The 19019-nt window shown below is 48.8% G+C and overlaps 1 protein-coding gene across 1 annotated transcript in view; it reads left to right on the top strand.

Annotated features, from left to right (window-relative positions):
* Nucleotides 1-19019, top strand: part of LOC311527079 (mucosa-associated lymphoid tissue lymphoma translocation protein 1-like) — a 69757-nt gene that overhangs the window by 15110 nt on the left and 35628 nt on the right. The window contains exons 7-8 of the mRNA XM_084640697.1: nt 3379-3405; nt 6089-6292. Of these exons, the coding sequence (XP_084496823.1) occupies nt 3379-3405; nt 6089-6292 (231 nt within the window). The remainder of the gene's footprint in view (nt 1-3378; nt 3406-6088; nt 6293-19019) is intronic.

The following is a 19019-nucleotide window of genomic DNA, read 5'->3' as shown; positions in this document are numbered from 1 at the left end:
TATCCTGCAAGGCTCAGAGTTACATACAGCAGTCACATGAAATTCCTTGGTAACCCCAGAGAGGCTGTGACATTGTCGAATTAACCAGAGAACTGAGCTGGGTCTAAGCAATTCATTCACTAGCCCTGCAGATCTACTCTGCCCAGAGAGCTCAGGTTCTGGAGCACAGCTGAACGCTAAGAGCTTGGCCATGTGTTTTCTGTCAGTATCAGATTAAAACAATGAATGGTTTCTAAGGAATCCTCAGCAGTGTCATCGAAAAGCTGTTGCATTATAATGTGCTGCAAGATTCTCACTTTGGCATTCTTGGGCTGCGGAGATGTAGATTTCACAGCTCTTATCCAGAATAATCTTGGATGAGAAGGATTGTGTTTGCACTGCAGGAACTAATCTTAGGAATCTAGCATACCACACTAGCAAATGCTGAACACACAGAGCTGGTAAAAATGTCAGGGATACATATGCTATAGGGACATGGAAGTCAGTAGGCCCGATTCCTGGGACTGGCCGAGATGTGCTTGTCTTGGAACCCGGGAGGGTGGGGCAAAGGCAGGGGCGCTGGAACTGGGGGGGACCAGGAGGGCCATGCCCATGCATCTTTTAACATGAGCATAGTTTGGCAGGCAGGGGGCTGCATTGCCCCTCCAAATGGCAAGCCTCGGGCAGGCACAGAGTGGCACCAGCAGAAGCTGTGCTTCATGGCAGGGGAGCTGATAAAGTGATCAGCTCTCCCCGCTGCCAGTGGCCCCAGTCTCTTCCTGGTGAAGGGGGGGGGCTGAGGTGGGTCTTAGCCCCTCCTCACCATGAGGCCTGGTCCCTCTCCGTGGCCCCACCCCTGCTCGTCCTCTTCCCCCTGAGGCCCTGACCCTTGGCCAGGCCGCAAGCTGGAGCCGAGCAGGGTAAGAGCTGCCTAGGGAGCCCAGGCCACTGTGGGGAGCCCTGGACCTTCCACCTGTCCTGGGTGGGGTGCTAGTGTGCCGAGAGCAGCCCCTGGTCTGTGTCACCGCCCCATAACAGGGCCTCAGGGGGAAGAGGAGGAACAGGGGGTGGGGCCATGGAAATGGTTGGGGCCTCAAGGGAAGACGAGGAGCAGGAGTGGAGCCTTGGGGGGAAGAGAAGGAGCATGGGTGGGCCACAGAGAGGGGCGGGTCCTCATGGGCCCCCCTCTTCCACCAAGGTTCCATTGCTGTTGGGTAGCTCCCCAATTGTGGAGAAGTCCAGGAACTAGTTTGTATCCAGTGTAACTCAGAGCATCCTCACCACTGAACTGGCCATGCCCTAGCCACACACCTGATGCTGGCCATGCCTTTTGTCTGGGGTTTGAGGCAGTGGTGCCATAAGGATGGCTATGCCAGATCTGCACTGGCTCGGGACTCTCCCATGCTGGGGGAGTCCTTCGCTAGTCTGTTCAGCTAGCTTTACAGCCCCTTTGCAATGCAAATGGGCAGACTATGGAAGCTAGCCCAGTATCTCCACCTTCTCAGTAACTGGTGGAGCCGTCACAGGGTGCAGGATGTGGTGAAACAGAGCACTGCACAAATTCAAACAAACTGAAACAAGTAACAGCTGCCCTAACCTACACGACAGAGCCAGTGCCCACAAGATACAGACGGCCAGAGGGAGATGGGGACAAATGGGCTATTTCCGAGGGAAGTGGACAGGGTCGGTCCCCTCTCCCCATATAGAATTGGAAGAGTCACCACCCGACATGTTCAAACTCATGAGTCAGCTCCAACCCCCACCCCCGCCAAATCATGAGATTGGCTTAAAAATCACTTATAAAATAATTTACAAAATAATAAATGTGGTGGTGACTGAACGCACCCCTGTATTCACATCCTACATGCTATGGTAATAATCTCTGTACAAAATATGCCTCGTGAGGTATCATTTGAAAACTAATAGCTCACTGGTGTGTGTCAGCGAGTGTGGTGTGCTGTCCTGCTGGGTTCAGATAATCATTCCAAACCACATGGCAAGTAAGATGGGTCACCAAATAGGCAGGCCAGTATTTGTCAACCAGTGGGTCACACCCCAGGTGGGTCACTAAAGGCAGTTGCGGTGGGGGGGGAGGGCACAAATCTAAAGCAAAGAAAATCTTACTCTCCCGCTCTCTGCCCCCCCTTACCCTGCATGGTCGAGTGCTCTCCATCAGCCTCTCAAAACACACACACCACTCAGTTATCTAGGTTTATCCTTGTTAGCACTGGCCCCCCTTTTTCCTGCATTTTGTAATAAATGTGAGGAGGTCAGGCACGTTTTTGACTTTGAATTAGGGGTTGCCAGCCTGAAAAGGCTGAGAACTGCTGGCCTGAGCGATTTGGGCTGGAGGCTGATGTGATTGGAGATTTTGATTTTGTTTTTCTTTTTCTTTGCCATTCGGGGAGCAGATAGTTGCACAGGCAGAGAGTAGAAGCCCATGGGCAGGGGCAGTTCCTAGCAGGATGCCCTGAATATGGAGAAGCGCTAGACTACATCAGGAACAAGAAGAGACAGGCTGGTGGCATTTGGCTCCTCCCCTTCATCCTGCCACCTGCCCCTCTGCCATTTCCAGCCTTCCACCATCAGCCCCCTCCTGCCCCTCCTCTGACCTTCATTCCATCAGACTTCCAGGCTGCTGCTATCAACCCCTGGACTCCTCCTTGTCTCCCTCCCTTTTGGAGTCTGACCCTGCTTCTCTGCCTTCCTTGCCAGTCCATCCCTGACCTTTGTCTTGGGGGGAATTCAGCTGCCATGCACCTTCCCACCCTCACTTCCTCACTTTGCCTCACACACCATAGAGGGGACTGGTTTTTGAGGAGTGGGTACTCGGCCCTTGCTGGGAACCAAGCCCCTTTCAGGGGTATCTGCTGAATACCCAAAATGCCCAGTTCCTTTTGAGAAGCTAGGCCAATATCTTTAGGGTGAGGCTGGTTTGCTAGCGGGCCTATGCATGGGGCAGCAAGTAGCTGCTACCCCAGGGGCAGGGCAGGGAAGGAATGGTGCTCCTGGGGGGCACAGTTCCGCCTGCCTGCCTCTTGTGCCGGGGGTAGTAATGTTCGGTGATCCCAGCAACTCAGAGCTATGCCGGCTGACGTATTGGGGGGTAAAGCTGGGCCCCGCCCCGCTCGTCCCCTTGGTGCACAGTAGCAGGCATCACTGACTTACTCCTGTGTAACATGAAAGATCAATGCCTCCACCCTGGCCTTGGGCTTCTCACCCCCTCTGCTGTTCTGTGTCAGAGTAGAGTGTGGAGCTGTTAGATTCAGCCGTTATATTGGGGGGTGGGGGGAAGACCTGTTTAATCAGGGACTGTTGGTGTCAGACAACTGACCTGAGTTAGCACTTGGGATCCAGGGTGTGTGCTTGGGGGTTGATTTCCTCCCTGTCATTTTGCAGGTACGTGTCTGGCAGATCCGTTTTTTGGTGAGTGCTATGTTTGTCTCTTCCTGTCAAAACAAACCTGTGTCCAAAGTGCAATGAAGCTGTAACTTATTTTGATTGACACACTCCTTCCAGAGGACCCAGCACCTGTCCTCTGCTCTAACAGCGCCTTGGCACATTTGTCAAATACAGCTGTACAAACAGACCATGCAAGGCACCCCTCCCCCATGACCAGCATGTACCATCTCACACCATGGTCTCACAGGTAAAATAGGAAACATCAGTTCTTTGAGTGATTGTACGTGTCCATTCCACTGCTGGTGTGCGTACTCCCTGTGAACCAGGGTCAGAGGTTTTTCCCTTAGCTGTACCCATCAAGGTGGCACATGTGTCCTCCGCAATCTTATGCTGTTGCACAGTGGTATAAAGGGTGGAGCTGCCTCTGACCACCCTAAGTTCCTTCTCCCCGCTCATGATCAGTAGTCGGAGCCCATGGGCTTGCTACTGCAAGTTTCTCCCTTTATAAGTTAGCGGTATTCATTAGTGTTAGATTAGTGTAGGTTTTCTGAGTTATTTTTTCTTGGAGCATGGGTTCCCCCTTACTCACAGGGTACTGATGCCTTGTACCAGGATATGCCTCAATTGTGGTGCACGTGTGGAGCCTTCTCCCACATTCCACCTACTTGAAGTGCCTCAGTGAGGGTCATATTCAAGACCACTGCCAGATTTGCAGGGACTTCAAACCCTAAACAAAAAAGGGCACAGTGGTGAGACTCCCCACAGATCCCAACCTGATCTCTCAGGACCCAGGTCACCTGCTACATCCCAGCCCAGCCACTCTCCAAGTTACAGCCTGGATGCTCTGTGGTTAATGCCACAGGAGGTGGAGTGTTTGTGGAACGTGCAAAACGTTCTCCTGAGCAGCAGGAAGCCATCTACGAGGTACACTCACTTGTTCAAGTGGAAACGAGCCTCTTCTAGCCAACATGGTTTAGACTGTTTGTTCCACTTGAAACAACAAGACCTATTGACTAGTTCCATCTGGAGTTCACCAGGCAGCAGTCTCCGTTTTCTACCCACCAACTGCAGACCACCCAGTGTTTTCTAATCCTGTGTCAGTCAGATTCTTAAAGGGTCTAGACAGGTTATATCCCCATGTCATGGATCCCACCCATCCCTGGGACCTAGATCTGGTGCTAACAAGGTTGGTGGGTCCATCCTTTGAACCAACGGCTATGTCCTCTTTACTGGATCTTTCTAAGAAAGCAGCATTTTTGGTAGCTATTACCTCCGTGAGAAAGCTGCTGGAGTTACAAGCATTGGCAACTGACCCTCCTTACACAGTTTTTTATAGGGACAAGTTGTATGTATATCCACACTTGAATTTCCTGACTAAGTAGCATCAGAATTCCACCTCACTCAAGGCATATGCTTACTGACTTTCTTTCCTAAGCCCTGTCCTCACAAGGATGAGGAGAAGCTCCATAGCTTGGGTGTTAGAAGGGTGTTAGCTTTTTACTTGGACAGAACTAGGCCTTTTAGATCATCATCCCACCTGTTTGTGTCGTCATGGCCAGGAAGAAAGGCCCTCCAGGCTCGACACAGAGGATTTTATCCTGCGTACACCTGCACTATAACCTTGCCAAGGTGCCCTCTCCATGCAGTGTGGCAGCACTCTGCAAAATGTCAGGCAGCTTCCGCAGCTTTTTTGGACCAAGTACCTAGAGCAGACATTTGTAGATCTGCAACTTGGTCGTTGGTACATACCGGAACTACTCACTGTGCTGTATCTCAGCATTCCAGAGACAATGCCAGGATGTGTAGATCTTCAGTCATTGTTCAGGTCGACTCTGAAACCCACCTGCAGGTTGAACTGAAGTGGAATGGACAGGGACAATCACTCAAAGAAGGAAAAAATGGTTATTAACTTGTTCTGTAATTGCTGTTCTTCTGTAACTGCTGTCCACGTCCATTCTATGACCCACTCTCCTCCCTCTCTCTGTTGGAATCTGTCTGGTAAGAAGGAACTGAGGAAGGTCCAGGGTGGCTCCACCCACACCAGGACGAGGAGGTTGAGGGCACATGCACTGCCCTGACAGGTACTGCTAAGGGAAAAATCTCTGACTCTGGTGCACTGGGCGTGCACGCACCTGAAGTGGAATGGACACATGCAACACATCTCAAAGAATAACAATTACAGAACAGGTTAATAACGGTTTTTAATGCCCCTCTGGGGCAAATCCAGAGCACAATGGCCAGCCAAACTAGGTGGGTCAGGCCCTGGGGTAGATGCATGGGGCAGGGTGCAGGAGTCTTTCTCCGGTAGAGCCCAGTCTGTGGCCTTTGTGCCCTCGCCTTTCTGTGGCTTCTGTGGCCTTGTTCCACACTATGTGCTGCCTTGCAGGGAGGAGAGTTCTGGGCCATGTGGAGAGTTCAATGTACCAAATCCTACCCTCCTCATGTAGTGGGACTGTCCCTGTTCAACCCTTACTGGCACGGGGCAGAACGTGTCCCCAACAATGAGCAATCAGACCTCTGCCTCCCCCGCCCCCCTTCCTGGGCTGCTTCCTGATCAAACAGCCTTGAGGAGTCCTGCAGTTTATGTATAACCTTGAGTAACCAGCAGAACCCATTCCAGGAGGTTTGGATGCTGGTAGATCAATCAAGGACCTTGCTCCTTGCTTAGACACTTACATCTTTGCTTGTCACTTGATATTTCTGCCAGCAACAGACAAGGTCGCACTTTTGGTGGGCAACAACCATTACTGGAATCATCCGCACCTGATGGCTCCCATCACTGATGTGTTTGAACTCAGCCTTCTCCTAAAGCGACTGGGATTCCGGGTGGTCTCCCTCCTGGACCTGAACAAGACAGAGATGCTGATAGCTGTCAATCAGTTCCTGCAACTCCTGGGGAAAGGAGTCTATGGTATGTTGCAACCTGAGAAGCTCTCCAAAGCCACCTTCACCAGAATACAGGCCAAGCAGAGAGCCCCCCAGGCAGCAAACCAGAGAGCAGTTAGCAGTGGTCATTAGTATTTCAGGGGGTGTGGCAGTGAGCCCTGTGTTAAGGTTGCCTTACATTTTCTTTATCAAATTGTTCTGATTGTTGGGTGCTTTTTGTTTGTTTGGCGGGGGTTTTTGGTTTGGTTTTTAAAGCTCTAGATCCTCTATGGTTTGCAGCAGGACTTTCTCCCATCAAAATACCCTTCAGCCCAGGGGAAGATGCATTGGGCAGGGAAGCAGGAGACCAAGAAATCACAATTCTTCTACAGATTGGTGTTAATCATTGTGCCTTGTCACGCACTCACAGGCCCCGTGCTCTCTCAACTCTGTATGGTCCCTGGAGGCATCCCCTTCAGTGTGACAGCCCTTGTCAGGGGTCATTCTCACTCTCGGGGGGTTAAGCCCTGGGCTCCACCACCTCCTGGAGCTGCACCTCTCTGAGCCTTCAGCATGTCTGTCTCTCTCTGTGAGTACCTTCAGGGAGTCCTCTCGCTCTTGGCCCCTGGGTTCTCCACACCCACAGGGAGCAATGCAACCCTGATCTCTAGACTGCAGTGACTCTCAGCCAGCGTGAAACTGAAGAGTTTATTGAACATCTGAACACAGCACAGGAAGTTCTCAGGGCTGTTGAGCCTAGAAAGTTCCAGCACCGTCCAACTGAGTCTATCCCAGTCCAGGTGGGCTCAGGCTGCTCTTTGTCCCCAGTCCAGAAGCAACCTCCTTTCAGTCAACTATCCTACATCAGCTCCCCAACAGCTTCTCCTCGGTCCTTTGTCTTCTTTCCTAGACAAACAGATCACTTGGGCCCTCTCTCCTCTGCCCTTTGTCCTCCCACTGTCCAGAACCAGCTGGCTTCCAAGCTGGGGTGGGTCTCTGGGTCACCAGTTACTATGTACCACTGTGTCCAGGCTGTTGTCTGTGATCCAGGCTGCAAGGTGAGGTCACACCTGGTCCTCTGCAACAACAAACACCCTCTCCCACCACCTCATTAAACATGCAGCACACATGCAAACCATTTAAAAAAAATCCCCCACTTCATCACTGCCCTTCACAAACCTATGCCATTGAGAAGTTACATGAGCTGGGAAGAGAACCAGTTCTCCTATGGTTGCCGCAACTCTTAGCCCCATTTTTGCACTTGGCTATACTGTCAGCAAAACAGGGCTAAGCGTGCATATTTAACCCACTGTTTCAATGTGTTATGCTTCCTCCACCAGTGGCTGGTGCACATAGTAGAATAGCCGTCTGCAGCTTGGTGATGGAGGTAGCCCCTTAGCTCAAGTCATCCAGCTCTGTGTGGAAAGTTGGGGGAGCAAATGCTGCTGATAATAGAGGGGGTATGTGTTGTGCTGTACAGGAGGTCAGACAAGATAATCACAGTGGTCCCTTCTGGCCTTGGAATCTATGGACTCAGCCCCCTTGTGTGCATGCATGATGATACAGTTTCTAAATATATTATCACAGACTAGTTTTTTCAACAGGCTGGAGCTGCTCTGGGGATGAATCAGGGCAGTGTAATGAAGGAGGCTGTTGACTGTAGGATCCCTGCCTCATTGGTTGCAGAAGTTGGAAGGTGTGTAGTGAATGTAGCTAAGGTGTAACTGCTACCCAGAAGAACTGGGATCTATTGCCAGCTCTACCACAGAGCTCCTGAGTGGTGCGAGGAACTCATTTAAACCACGGTTTTCACAGCTGGACACTAATTGTCAGTTCCTCCTTTTCTGGGTGCCACCTTGAGACACCTGGCTTTTGGTTTGCAGAAGTGCTGCAATTGAAGTCAACTGGAGCTGCTCTTTCAAGCTGTAAAGTACTACAGAAATGCTCAGACCTCAGAAAATGCAGTCCTTCTCCGTTTGGGAACCCAAAATTAGTGGGCACTTTTGACAATTTTGGCTTTAACCCCTCTGTGCCTCAGTTCCACATATGTAAATTCATGCTCTGTTATCTCAGGTAAGGGCAGTGAAGATAAATTTATTTATGTTTGTTGGGCTGTCACTGTGGTGATGAGCACCAGAGAAAGGCCCATGAAGCAGCTTATCATTCCATATTCAGTGCAGGGTTTGCAGGGTGTGCAGTAAATAAAGTTGGGCCACATACACCTCTATCCCGATATAACGTGGTCCTCAGGAGCCAAAAAATCTTACCGTGTTATCGGTGAAACTGCCTTATTTCGAACTTGCTTTGGCCTCGAGCATTTCTGTTATTAATACAGTATTTGACACAAGAAGTTTTATTCTTGGTGTTGTTTTAGAAAGGGCGCATCTGATGTTGTCCTTCACATCAAGCCCGGGGTCAGGGCTTGCAGCCACACGTCCCTGTCGGGGTCGGGGCTCACAGCCCGCGGTCGGGGCTCACAGCCCGGCAGTGGGGTTGGGGCTCGCAGCCGCACACCGGGTTCAGGGCTTGTAGCCACGCGTCCCTGTTGGGGTTGGGGCTCACAGCCACGTGTCCCTGTCGGGTTCAGGGCTCACAGCCCGCACTGGGTTCAGGGCTCGCAGCCACATGTCCCTGTCAAGGTCAGGGCTCACAGCCCGGCGCAGGGGGTCAGGGTTGGGACTCACAGTCATGCGCCAGGGCTCATAGCCCCGCAGCTCCACACAGGGGTCGGGGCTCACAGCCATGTGTCACTGTCGGGGCTCACAGTCTGGCGCAGGGGTCGGGGCTTGCAACTTGCAGCCACACGCTGAGGTCAGGGCTTGTGACCCCCCACATAACCGGGTTGCAACCCCCAGTTTTAGAACCAATGTTGTAGAAGAGACAGAAAACCATTTTTGCTTTACCGCATTGTATCCGAATTCGTGTTATATCGGATCACGTTATATCGGGGTAGAGGTGTATTAAATGTTGAGGATAAAAGAAATATTGAACAGCTGTCTCGTTCCCTGAGCCCTGTCCGTCCTGTGCACTGAATGAGGACGCAGTTGTGTGGAATGGGTAGTATGTGATTGCCATAGTTACAGGGCTAGCTGAAGCACTGTCCTCTGCCAGCTTTCCCTGAGTGCACCCGGTCATGTGTCAGGCCTCCTGCCTGCACCTCTCCTGGGGCAGTTCTCCCAATCTGTCTGGGCCCCGGGCTACAGAGGCTTATCCAGTAGGTTGGACTGGGTTTGCACTTGCAGTTCTTCCCTTTGGGAGTCTGTAACCAGTGACCAGACAATCTGCTTATACCACAGTGGTGTTTAGTTTAACAATATGAACAAAGCATTTAGAGCAAAAGGATTATAAAACAATAAACCATCTAAACATCTCTATCTTACCTAGAGGCTTCCCATCCTCAGTAGGTCCCTGTGTCTCTGTCTGGTTTTCCCCCTACCTTGAGACAGAGATCCTTTTTAAGCTGCAAGAGTTCCATTATTTTTCTGACTTCCCAGATTTTGGCCCTTCTGGACAAAACTAGTTTTTCAGGTTGGTTGGGGAGGAGGAAAAATCTTCACGCTCATAGTTCAGGCTTTGTCAATGATAAATCTACTCGTGTTGGCTAAGGGGTCGCTTATCTTGAGTTACTCATTTCTCTGCCTGCTTTTTTTTTTTTCCTTGCAGCCCATTACACTAATCATTGTACCAATACAGTCATATTGTAACATCCCAATAACCAGTAATGAGCTGCCAAAATCTTAACAACTGGTTCCCTATAAAAAGTTCTGATTTAAGGGATGTGCCCCAGTATGTATTTTTTTGTATCAGCTGGGTTACCATATGTCCGTATTTTCCCGGGAGAAATTTAAAAATTCCTCCCAGACGGCGATTTAAGAACCAAAAAGCCTGACCTGTCTGGGAAAATATGGCTGTATGTTAACCCTGCCTAAAGTTCTTTTTTAAAAAAATGGGCCTGAACTAGAAATGAGCTCCGTTTCACATGTGTGGGGCCCCGCCACGCCCTGGGGGTGTGCTAGGGTGACCAGATGTCCCAATTTTATAGGGACAGTCCCGGTTTGGGGGTCTTTTTCTTGTATAGGCTCCTATTACCCCCCACCCCGTCTTGATTTTTCACACTTGCTGTTTGGTCACCCTAGGGTGTGCACATGTGTGGGTCCCAGCTGCTCCCTGCCCCCCTCATTGAAGCAGGTGTGCAGGGTTACTGCCGTGGGAACTGTAGGGCACTAGTGGACGTGGGGCTAGCTGGAGACAGGGGCGTGGGACAGGGCTAGCTGGAGACAGGGGCGTGGGACAGGGTAGGGGCTGGCTGCGGGCAGGGGGTGTGGCGGGGGGCTGGAGGCAGGGGCTGGCTGCGGGCAGGGTGGTGGGTGCTCACGGGGAGAGCAGCAGGACGCAGCCCAGGCCCAGCAGAGCAGCCGGGGACCCACCAGGCAGCAGCGGGAGCCCCAGGGCCAGGGGTCGGGGGAGCAGCAGCAGCAACAGGGCTCATGTCCAGGGCCAGGTGGCAGCCCACATGGCTCCCACAGTGCAGCGCCCCCAGTGGCGGGAAGAGGAATTTCATCACTTCCTGGCCAGAGCCCATCAAAGCCTCAACTCCCCGTGCAGGGAAGCGGGTTAACAACCGGTTCTAAAACTGCTTCAAAATTTAACAACTGGTTCGCGCGAACTGGTGCGAACTGGCTCCAGCTCACCACTGCCAATAACCAGCTCAACATACAGTATTCATCAGTTACTACAGAACAGCTCTAGTCCATTGCCGTGATCATGTAATTAAAGTCTGCATCATAACTGAGAGGAGCATAGACTTATTCTGGGGAACGGATCAACCTTTAGGTTGACTGGCTCATATCCACTGCCCTCCAAGATTCTGGAACCCATGGTGCTGACCAAAAGAAATGATCAATACAAAAATGAACTTCCCCTCAAAAAACAGCAGTGTTCCAGTTCAGGTACCAGCTATGGTCAGGCCATAGAAGCAGTTCCATGGGCCGCCACCAGGGAGGTCACAGAGTTACCTCCGCTTTACAATCTGATTTCTGAAAAGGAAACATCCAAACCAAACATCCCAGTTTTATGTGTTTTATTAACTAAACTAAATAACTTAGCAATAGCATAAAATACATACAAACCAATCAAATTACAAGAATGTGAGTTAACTCATATCAAATGAATCTAATTATCAGGTTGCTTAAACCATGTGACATACACAATTACTTATAAACTCTGTGTCATAATTTGGAGAGGCCACAGTCTGGTTTAACTATCAGCTCCAAAGTAACAGGGCATTATCAGTCTCAGTGCCAATCAATATACAGGAACTCCTCACTTAAAGTCGTCCCGGTTAACGTTGTTACGTTGCTGATCAATTAGGGAACATGCTCGTTTAAACTTGCGCAGTGCTCTCTGATACCGTCATTTGGCAGCCACCTACTTTGTCCACTGCTTGCAGAAAGAGCAGCCTGCTGGAGCTAGTGGGGGGGGCTTGGAACCAGAGGGGACCAGCAGCCCCTCATCAGCTCCCCGCTCCTCTAAGTTCCCTGTGCGGCAGCCACCCAGCAGGCTACCACCTGCCGGCAGTTCAGCTGTCCCTCCCCGCACTGCCATGTGCTGCTCCTGCTCTCTGCCTTGGAGCTGCTCTCCAGAGCCTCCTGCTTGCTGTGCGGAGGTAGGGGGAAGAGGGGTGCTAATGTCAGGGTGTCCCCCTCCCCCCTTCTCCTGCATTCTGCTTACCACATCTCCATAGAGTTTGTGTGGTGGGGGGGAACACAACAGGACTCAGTAGGGAGGGAGCTTGCTGGTAGCAGCAGCTGTCTCAACTTCCTGATCTACTTAAAAAGGCAATGTACTTAGAGTGCAGTCAGCGTACTTAAAGGGGCAATGTGCATCTCTCTCCCACACACAGGGCGTGTGTTTCTGTCTGCCTTCCTGTCTCCCCTCCTTCCATTTGTGCTGCCTTGTAGAGTGTGAGGCTACATTTACAACAATGTGTTAACCCTTGAGGGCTCAGCGGAGTGCTAGTTCATCATTCAGCAGTAAGGCACTCCCTGGGAAATATCCTACCCTCTTCTACCCTCTGACTCCACCACCTCAACCAAGCTTCACAATCATCATTGCTGTGTACAGTATTTAATTGTTTAAAACTTATACTGTCCATATAATATAGTCTTTTGTCTGGCGAAAAAAATGTCCCTGGAACCTAACCCCCCCCTATTTACATTAATTCTTATTGGGAAATTGGATTTGCTTAACATAATTTCTCTTAAAGTCGCATTTTTCCGGAACATAACTACAACGTTAAGTGAGGTGTTACTGTATTTAGGTTCCAGCTGAATAGCTAATACAAGGAGGGTAAAATCCCTGCAATTCTGATGCCAATTAAGGTTGCCTGCCCAAATTATTGGCTATCCATTCTCCCCACATACAACATAAGGTTACAATGAAATATTCCAATACAATTCAAGATGACTCGGCTTGTTACATATAATGTTCAAATGACAAATTTAGGTGAAAATAACATGATTTCTCAGGATTAAATATACAACTCCTAACCCCTGAAATTTATGGATGTGTGATCTTTTAGGCAGCAAGGTTGTTTAACCTAGGGCTGTTAGGTATCTGAGGAACTATTCTATAGGCTCCATTCTCAAATAGATTCTATGGGTTCTAGCCATATGCAATGCTCACTACTAACCATCTGCTGGAGTTTAAAAACAAGTGCAAAAATGCTGAGGTAGAGGCATCCCGCTACAGCAAATGTGAAATAAAACTAAACCCAGAAGGTTGATACTTATGCAGAATGGTTTCATGACTTGTGGTTTCAATCAGCGTTAGGAAGCCAGTGCGTGTTTGAAAAGATCAGCCCGGTGGTCTGATTGGCTCCAATGTTTAATGTCAGCAGACTTGTTGGCTAGTTAGAGGTCATTTGCTTGTAGTTGTCAAATCTTAGCTGTTGCATGTTGCTGGACTCATATCCATGGAGGGATGGAGAAAGCACAGGTTTCTTAGTCATGTGTGGTCCCGTTGCCTAGCCAGAGGCCAGTGGCCAGCATCCAACAGAAGCCAGAAACGAGCCAGCAGCAGCATCAGGGCTTCTTCTTTTCATTCAGTTTTTGAAGATGGCCTGGCTGGTTCCTCCCCCTTGAAACTCCTCTCAGAAACTTCTTGGAGAATCAGAATGGGACCTCCTCTTCTGTGGTGACTGGAATCACTCAGTGGGGTCTGATTAGGTCCCCTTGCTGCAAATGAGGAATCTCCCCATTCCAAAAAGAAAAGGAGGACTTGTGGCACCTTAGAGACTAACCAATTTATTTGAGCATAAGCTTTCGTGAGCTACAGCTCACTTCATCGGATGCATACTGTGGAAAATACAGAAGATGTTTTTATACACACAAATCATGAAAAAATGGGTGTTTATCACTACAAAAGGTTTTCTCTCCCCCCCACCCCACTCTCCTGCTGGTAATAGCTTATGTAAAGTGATCACTCTCCTTACAATGTGTATGATAATCAAGGTGGGCCATTTCCAGCACAAATCCAGAAGCTCTCTACACCAACATTCCACACAAAGATGGACTACAAGCCGTCAAGAACACTGATCCCCGATAATGTCACAGCTAACCTGGTGGCTGAACTTTGTGACTTTGTCCTTACCCATAACTATTTTACATTTGGGGACAATGTATACCTTCAAATCAGCGGCACTGCTATGGGTACTCACATGGCCCCACAGTATGCCAACATTTTTATGGCTGACTTAAAACAACGCTTCCTCAGCTCTCGTCCCCTAACGCCCCTACTCTACATGCGCTATATTGATGACATCTTCATCGTCTGGACCCATGGAAAAGAAACTCTTGAGGAATTCCACCATGATTTCAACAATTTCCATCCCACCATCAACCTCAGCCTGGTCCAGTCCACACAAGAGATCCACTTCCTGGACACTACAGTGCTAATAAACGATGGTCACATAAACACCACCCTATACCGGAAACCTACTGACCGCTATTCCTACCTACACGCCTCCAGCTTTCACCCTGACCACACCACACGATCCATTGTCTACAGCCAAGCTCTACGATACAACCGCATTTGCTCCAACCCCTCAGACAGAGACAAACACCTACAAGATCTCTATCAAGCATTTTTACAACTACAATACCCACCTGCGGAAGTGAAGAAACAGATTGATAGAGCCAGAAGAGTTCCCAGAAGTCACCTACTACAGGACAGGCCCAACAAAGAAAATAACAGAACGCCACTAGCTGTCACCTTCAGCCCCCAACTAAAACCCCTCCAACGCATTATCAAGGATCTACAACCTATCCTGAAGGATGACCCAACACTCTCACAAATCTTGGGAGACATGCCAGTCCTTGCCTACAGACAGCCCCGCAACCTGAAGCGAATACCTACCAGCAACCACATACCACACAACAGAACCACTAACCCAGGAACCTATCCTTGCAACAAAGCCCGTTGCCAACTGTGCCCACATATCTATTCAGGGGACACCATCACAGGGCCTAATAACATCAGCCACACTCTCAGAGGCTCGTTCACCTGCACATCTACCAATGTGATATATGCCATCATGTGCCAGCAATGCCCCTCTGCCATGTACATTGGTCAAACTGGACAGTCTCTACGTAAAAGAATAAATGGACACAAATCAGATATCAAGAATTATAACATTCATAAACCAGTCGGAGAACACTTCAATCTCTCTGGTCATGCGATTACAGACATGAAAGTTGCGATATTACAACAGAAAAACTTCAAATCCAGACTCCAGCAAGAGACTGCTGAATTGGAATTCATTTGCAAATTGGATACAGTTAACTTAGGCTTGAATAGAGACTGGGAGTGGCTAAGTCATTATGCAAGGTAACCTACTTCCCCTTGTTTTCCTAACCCCCCCCCCTTCCTCAGATGTTCCTGTTAAACCCTGGATTTGTGCTGGAAATGGCCCACCTTGATTATCATACACATCTGTAAGGAGAGTGATCACTTTAGATAAGCTATTACCAACAGGAGAGTGGGTTTGTTTGCGGGGGGTGGGGGGAGAAAGCCTGGATTTGTGCTGGAAATGGCCCACCTTGATTATCATACACATTGTAAGGAGAGTGATCACTTTACATAAGCTATTACCAGCAGGAGAGTGGGGTGGGGGGAGAGAAAACCTTTGTAGTGATAAACACCCATTTTTTCATGATTTGTGTGTATAAAAACATCTTCTGTATTTTCCACAGTATGCATCCGATGAAGTGAGCTGTAGCTCACGAAAGCTCATGCTCTAATAAATTGGTTAGTCTCTAAGGTGCCATAAGTACTCCTTTTCTTTTTGCGAATACAGACTAACACGGCTGTTACTCTGAAACCCCTCATTCCAGTAACTCTGGGCTTGGAAAATCCACAGACCAAAAATCTACCATCAGTCAGTCAATCAGCAGGTGTGTAGGTATTTTGAGATGTTTGAGGTCATTGCCCAGTCCATAGGCGTTATCTCAGCCCTCATAAAAAAAGTCCCAACTCAAAGATAATTTCAGAAATACAAAGATAGCAAAATGTTGTAAGTGATAATACAGGAATGCACCACGCACACATATACTCAGCTGTGGCCAGAGAAGGGCAGTTCCTGTTTTACAAACAGATGCTTGTAGCTTCCCCTTTATATTTTGGTACTCAGCAGCTCATCTTTGAACAGCATTTGTTTGCCACACAAAATCTGGGCGAAAGGGTAGTCTTTAACTTGGGTAGAGTAAAAAGGTATTTTCTTTCTAAACTCACAATTTTGGGGTTCAATTTTTATAGGCAGGCATATCTGCCTCACATAATGCATACACACAAGGGGGCTAAATTACAGCTGCATGGGCAACATAAATCTGGCATAAGGCTGATTTTGCAACTTTAATACCATTATTTTAATGTAGTTTATATTTATATATTATATTAAAACACATTAATGTTAAGGTTGCAAAAGCAAGCACTCAGAAGTTAGGAAGTGGCAGAGTCCAGGTTGCCTGTGAAAATTTAATTCATCCCTTGTACATATGCATTGTGGTACAGTCTTTAATTACATGATCATGTACTATGTTTTCCACAGCACCCCTGCCTCATTCAGTGCACAGGATGGACGGTGCTTACTGAATGGATAATTCAATATCTCTGTTTAACCTCATATTCAGTTTGTGGGCCCCTTCCTTATTTACTGCACCCAATCCAAAGCTTGCACTGCATACAGATTTCAGAGTAGCAGCCGTGTTAGTCTGTATTCGCAAAAAGAAAAGGAGGACTTGTGGCACCTTAGAGACTAAATAATGCTCAAATAAATTGGTTAGTCTCTAAGGTGCCACAAGTACTGCATACAGAATTATTCGTTTCCTCATGGGCTATCCTGTGGTGCTCTCATGGTCTCTGAATTCTTTACAAACATAATGCATTTATCTTCACAACACTCCTGTGAAGTGAGGGACTGGTATTATCCCCATTTTATACATGAGGAACTGAAGCACAGAAATTAAAGGAAAAAATTGTCAACTAATTTTGGGTGCCGAATTTGAGAAGCCTACAGCCTTATGTAGCATTTTATATCACTTCACATAATCATTGCACAACTCACACTGACTTCAGTTACAGTTGTGAGTGTTTGATACCTCTACAAATCAAACCACCAGTGTCTCAAGTTGGGTACCCAGAAAATGAGAAACACACACAGAGGCCACCTGTGAAAATTGTGGTTTAAGTGACTTGCCTGGCACCAGGTAGGAATTCTGTGGGGACAGGTGGCAATAGAATCCAATTCTCCAGGGCAGCATTCAACTGTCCTAACTACGAGCTCATCCTTTCTGCAGTCCCCTGCCTCATTCACTACGCACCTTTCAACTTCAGCAACAACTGAGGCAGGGTCCTATAGACAACAGTGGCAGTGGGAATGAGGAAAAATGGTGCAGGGGTCCTATGGAAAAAATTGTATGTGAGTGTGTAATTATAGACTATACCATCATGCATATGCACAGGGGAGGTGAATTAAAGTTACACAGGCAAGCTTAATTCTGGCATTTCCTAGCTTTTGAGTGTTTGACTTGCCAAACTTTAATAATGTTCTTTTAACACAGTTTTTTATATAATTGTCTACGTTTTTTAGAAACGTAAAAATTGAAAACAAAAATGCCAGCCCGTGGAACGATGCTGACCCTCTCACTGGGTCATCAGCAGGGTTAGGATCTTGAGATCCAAAGCACAGTTCTCCTTCACTAGAGCTAATGGAGTAACTGGGAGCAGTAGAAGGCTTTTATCTTTTCTGTGGAGCAGCCACTGGAGAGGGGTGAAGACATGTTTTGCTGGTGGGCTTCACAGCTATATGCTGAGACTCAGGACTAATAGGTTCAGTTCCAGTTAGTGCAGTGTTCTATAGTGGTTAATACGGTTGACAACATTGTACAGTAACTCCTCATTTAAAGTCATCCCGGTTAACATTGTTACTTGCTGATCAATTAGGGAACATGCTTGTTTAAAGTTGCGCAATGATCCCTTATAAGGTTGTTTGGCAGCCACCTGCTTTGTCCACTGCTTGCAGGAAGAGCAGCCCATTGGAGCCAGTGGTGGGCGCTTGGAACCAAGGTGGACTGGCAGCCCCACATCAGCTCCCCTAAGTTCCCTGTGCAGCAGCCACCCAGCAGGCTATCAGTTGCCGGCAGTTCAGCTGTCCCTCCCCGCACTGCCTTGTGCTGCTCCTGCCCTCTGCCTTGGAGCTGCTCCAGGGAGCCTCCTGCTTGCTGTGCGCGGGGGGGGGAGAAGAAGGGGCTAATGTCAGGGTGTCCCGCTCCCACTGCTCCTGCTCCCCGCTTACCCCATCTCCATAAAGCGGGGGGGACACGACAGGGCTCAGGATGGAGGGAGCTTGCGGGCAGCAGCTGCTGTCTCAACTTGCTGATCTACTTAAAAAGGCAATGTACTTAGAGTGCAGTCAGCGTACTTAAAGGGGCAATGCGTCTCTCTCTCTCTCACACACACACACACACAGTGTGTGTCTCTGTCTCTCTCTGCCATGCTGTCTCCCCTCCCTCCATTTGTGCTGCCTTGTAGAGTGTGAGGCTACATTTACAACAATGTGTTAACCCTTGAGGGCTCAGCTGAGTGCTAGTTCATCATTTAGCAGTAAGGCATCCCACCCTCTGACTCCACCACCTCAACCAAGCTTCACAATCATCATTGCTGTGTACAGTATTAAATTGTTTGTTTAAAACTTATACTCTGTGTGTGTGTGTGTGTGTGTGTGTGTGTGTGTGTGTGTGTATAAAAACCTAACCCCCTCTATTTACATTAATTCTTATGGGGAAATGGGATTCGCTTAACATCATTTCCCTTAAAGTTGCATTTTTCAGGAACATAACTGCAACGTTAAGCTAGGAGTTGCTGTATTTCAGAAATACAGGACAGACCTCAGCTGTCCCCAGTCTTAACTTGAACCTTAGGGGTGAGTTCTTCTCCTCCCTTGTCCGTCCTAGGGGATCTCTCTCTCTAGCTCTGGCGCTGCAGAGAACTCAGGGCCTCAGGTACTGGGCTGGGCAGCCATTGTGGGTCCTGTTCACATTCTGTATGGGGCGCAAACTGAGTCAGCAGCTGCAGTTGCTGGTTTCCAGCTGCTGCAGTGCCATGCGCTGCCGGGGTAGGGACTGCAAGAATGGGTGTGGACTTGGAAGGTACACCTAGAGAAGGCTTCGCTGCAACCAGTAGGGGCACCAGTTCAGATTTCAATGGGGGGAGGTGTG

Source organism: Lepidochelys olivacea (assembly GCF_965140295.1).
Source record: "Lepidochelys olivacea isolate rLepOli2 genome assembly, chromosome: 10".
Classification (NCBI taxonomy): domain Eukaryota; kingdom Metazoa; phylum Chordata; order Testudines; family Cheloniidae; genus Lepidochelys; species Lepidochelys olivacea.
Note: the sequence above shows the minus strand (reverse complement) of the source record. Positions and strands in the feature narration are given on the sequence as shown.